The sequence below is a fragment of the Bipolaris zeicola genome (genome assembly GCF_000523435.1).
Source record: "Bipolaris zeicola 26-R-13 unplaced genomic scaffold scaffold_549, whole genome shotgun sequence".
In the NCBI taxonomy this organism is placed as follows: Eukaryota; Fungi; Ascomycota; class Dothideomycetes; order Pleosporales; family Pleosporaceae; genus Bipolaris; species Bipolaris zeicola.
The window spans coordinates 1-3,255 of record NW_006912598.1 but is presented as its reverse complement, the minus strand read 5'-3'; the positions used below and the strand labels follow the sequence as shown (position 1 = coordinate 3,255).

The following is a 3,255-nucleotide window of genomic DNA, read 5'->3' as shown; positions in this document are numbered from 1 at the left end:
ATGCCCTGACCCTGGTGCAGTTTCCTGACTAGCTGGTTTACTTTCACTTTCTTTCGAGTCGTGGGTTGCACATTGAATCTCTTCTTTCGTTCAGTCGTTCGTTCGTTCGTTGCATTTATTATCGTGGTCTCTCGCTGGCGAGCAAAAAGTCGGTTTGATATTGTGTTTTTTTGTTGTAAGACTTCTCAGACGCTCTTTTGCACGATAGCTTTTGTGTTGGTCTCAGTCACTCCTTTTTTCTACCTTCGTGTATCGGCCTTGTTGCGCCTTTTGTTTTTGTTTGTTTGTTACACCACCANTGTCTCTCTTTTCAGTTACGTCGAGGTCGAGGTTTGTGCAAGAGTCTTCGCTTCAGGGAATCCTTCTAACTCTCCTTTGGATTTTTTTGAGTGTTTATTGCGCGCGCCAATATGCATTTTCTACACGCGCTTGTCGTCGTTGTTGCGACGTTAGGAAACAATGTCGATGCGATTGCAGAGCGTGGCTTGGAAGCCAAACCGCAACGCATCTTGAGGGCTGCCACAAAACGGTCCGACCTGTATCGAAGAAGCGTTCGCATTACCAAAAGGTTTGAGACGGAGATGGCTTATGTGGAGAGTAGGTTGCTTACTCAGGTTTATGCATACCCGGGCTGACGATTGATTAGGTGAAAATGCCTGGAGCGATGCATCGACTTTTGCTTCCCAGGTCAAGGTCAGCTCGCAGAAGCCAGTGTTCACCCTCGAAGAGCACGAGCATCACTTGAAAGCTGTCGAGTGTGGCAATGATGCTATGAAGTTGCATTTCGTTGATGCCTCGTCTGCCCGAGATGCCCGAGCCGCCTATGGTGAGGACGGTGGCTTGATCATCACTTCACACAAGAGCTGCAACGACGAGGGTGAGCGCGAAGTTTATCGGTAAGTTACATCTCTTCCCAAGATATCGTACTCTGACAACCTTAGTGTCACCGATGTATCCTTTTCCGAGGATGGAGAAGCACTCGACCTGTCCGTCAAGAAGACAACGTGGCGACAGGCCTTTGACCGTATGAACGTGACATTCGGTCACACCACTGATGACCACATCGTTCGCCGCCATGCCGACTTTGCCATGATTCGGGGCAAGCGCCAGAACAGGGTTGCCATTCCCCAGAACGTATCCGAAGACGTCAACACTGCTCTCTTCGACTTGAGTTCTGAGATAGTCGACAAGACCTTTGCCTCTAAAGATTTCCTTGAGATCCTCGGGGCTGTAGTTCCCCTTCCTGAAGAATTGCCCGTCGCCGTCCCTATTGAAATCGGCTGCAAGCGATGTGCTACCACTGGACAGTTGGCACTCAACCAGGGTGCTTTCAACATTGACCTATCCCAAATCGACCTGATCCCCGACATCTTCCAGGGCGGCGACGACGGAAAAGAGATTTCGAGCGTTATCTCGGGCGGTTTTGTGGAGTTGGTAGCTACTGGCGTAGGTGCGCGATTGGATCTGTTTGCGCGACCATCTGCCAACGGCGAGTTCGAAATTGCTCTAATTCAACTCCCCATCGCTGGATTCGTTATTCCCGGAATTGGAAATGCAGGCGCTGTCTTCGAACCCAGAATCGCATTTGAATTCGAAGTCAGCGGTGGGCTTGAGGTCAACTATGGACTCGAACTCAATGTGCCTGACAACTCCAGGCTTCGAGTAGAGCTCACCAACCTCGGTGCTAGCAGTCTTGTTGGTTTCCAGGACACCACTCTTACTCCCCTACCTGTCACTGTCAACATTACAGATGTTGATGTCACCCTTGGTCTTGCCTTCAAGCCCGCCATCCCTGTTGGTTTCGATTTCCTCGGCCAGTTGTCAGCGGAGGTCACTACTGTTTTGGACCTACCTCGCCTGGATGCAAAGCTCTCGACCAACATTGCCGAGAACTGTGCTAGCGGCAACAGCTCCACTGATCCGTCTGCACCAGGTGCAAACAGCACGACGCAGTTGTCTCCTGATCTTATCCAGCTGGGTCCCATCGCCTTGGTTGAAGCCAATGTTTCCATTTCTTGCGATCTCAGCTTTGACGTCTCCATTCCGATCCTGCCACCACCGTTCAACCAGGTCGGCGTCGCACAAAACATTTTCAAGGCAGAATTCCCTCTCGTCTCGGAATGCAAGTCGCCAGAGACTGCTTTCGATGGTGCATCGGGTATTGTCGTTCCTGCGCCCCCAGTTGTTGCGCCCCCGGTTGTGAGCGAATCTGTCGCTCCGGAGCCTCAGGTTAATGCTACTCATGCGCCAGTCTACACAGTCCCAGTGGCGAATTACACGATCTCTTCCACAGTAGCCATGCCTGCTGCTACCACTCTAAGCAGTGTAGTCTACGCAGCTCCTGCGTATACAGCTTCTCCTGATGGTTCAGCCAGTACAAGCTGTTCAACTATCCCAAGCTACACAGCTACCCCAGACGTGAGTGCGACGACCAGCATGACTAATGCGAGTATATCCACAGCCCCGTATCTAAACATTTCCGCTAGTTACACTAGCGCCAGTTACCCAGTGCCCTCGGAACCGGCTTCGACTACCATAATAATGGCCACTAGCAGCACCGCACCCNCAAGCTCTTACGTCGATTCCAACTCAACGGCGATGATCAACTATCCCGTTCCCGTCATGTCGACGTCGCGCGAAAGCAGTTCGACTAGCGTAATCACCACCACGTCCTACATTACTTCCAAGATCTCAAGGACAAGCACGACGTCAGCTGCTGAGGCGCCGACACTAGATGCTGGATTCTCTTTCACTCTCTTTTCAACAGTCACCCCAGAGGCGGTTGCTCCGACTAGTATGGTGGAGACTTCAACTATGAAAGCTGAACCTCCTCTTGAGACTCCGTCTGCACCAGAGTCTACATCCACTCCAGAGTCCATGCCCGCCTCTTCTTCGCCTGCTCCTGCTACCACTTCATCTGAGGAGTCTGCACCTTCGACTTCCTCACCTGCTCCCGCCATGACTTCATCGCCCCAAGAGTCCGCAGTACCTTTGCCTTCTTCCATTCCCACTGTTTCTTCCGCTGTCTCTCCGTCATCTTCTGCTCCTACCGAGTCTTCTACTGTTTCTCCCTCGGAATCGACTCCCGCTGCTTCCTCAGCATCCTCAGCATCCTCACCCATCACAACATCAACCCCAATCACCTCAAGCCAACCATCTGCATCCCAAACACCATCGCCAACCTCCCTAGCGCCACCACCACCACCTTTCATGAGCGGCCCGCTCCCATCGCTAGCAGCCACGCTCAGTGAAGCT

The 3,255-nt window shown here is 52.1% G+C and overlaps 2 protein-coding genes across 2 annotated transcripts; one reads left to right on the top strand and one right to left on the bottom strand.

Annotated features, from left to right (window-relative positions):
* Positions 1-410: 410 nt before the first annotated feature.
* COCCADRAFT_10366 (uncharacterized protein) lies at positions 411-2,552 on the top strand (the record flags this gene model as incomplete). Its single annotated transcript, XM_007720645.1, has 4 exons — positions 411-597; positions 647-896; positions 942-2,418; positions 2,496-2,552. 4 exons carry the CDS (start codon positions 411-413, stop codon positions 2,550-2,552), a joined length of 1,971 nt encoding a protein of 656 aa, XP_007718835.1.
* A 120-nt stretch (positions 2,553-2,672) lies between these two features.
* On the bottom strand, positions 2,673-3,212 carry COCCADRAFT_10365 (uncharacterized protein; the record flags this gene model as incomplete). The annotated part of the gene is made up of 1 exon (XM_007720644.1): positions 2,673-3,212. One exon carries the CDS (start codon positions 3,210-3,212, stop codon positions 2,673-2,675), a length of 540 nt encoding a protein of 179 aa, XP_007718834.1.
* Positions 3,213-3,255: the final 43 nt, after the last annotated feature.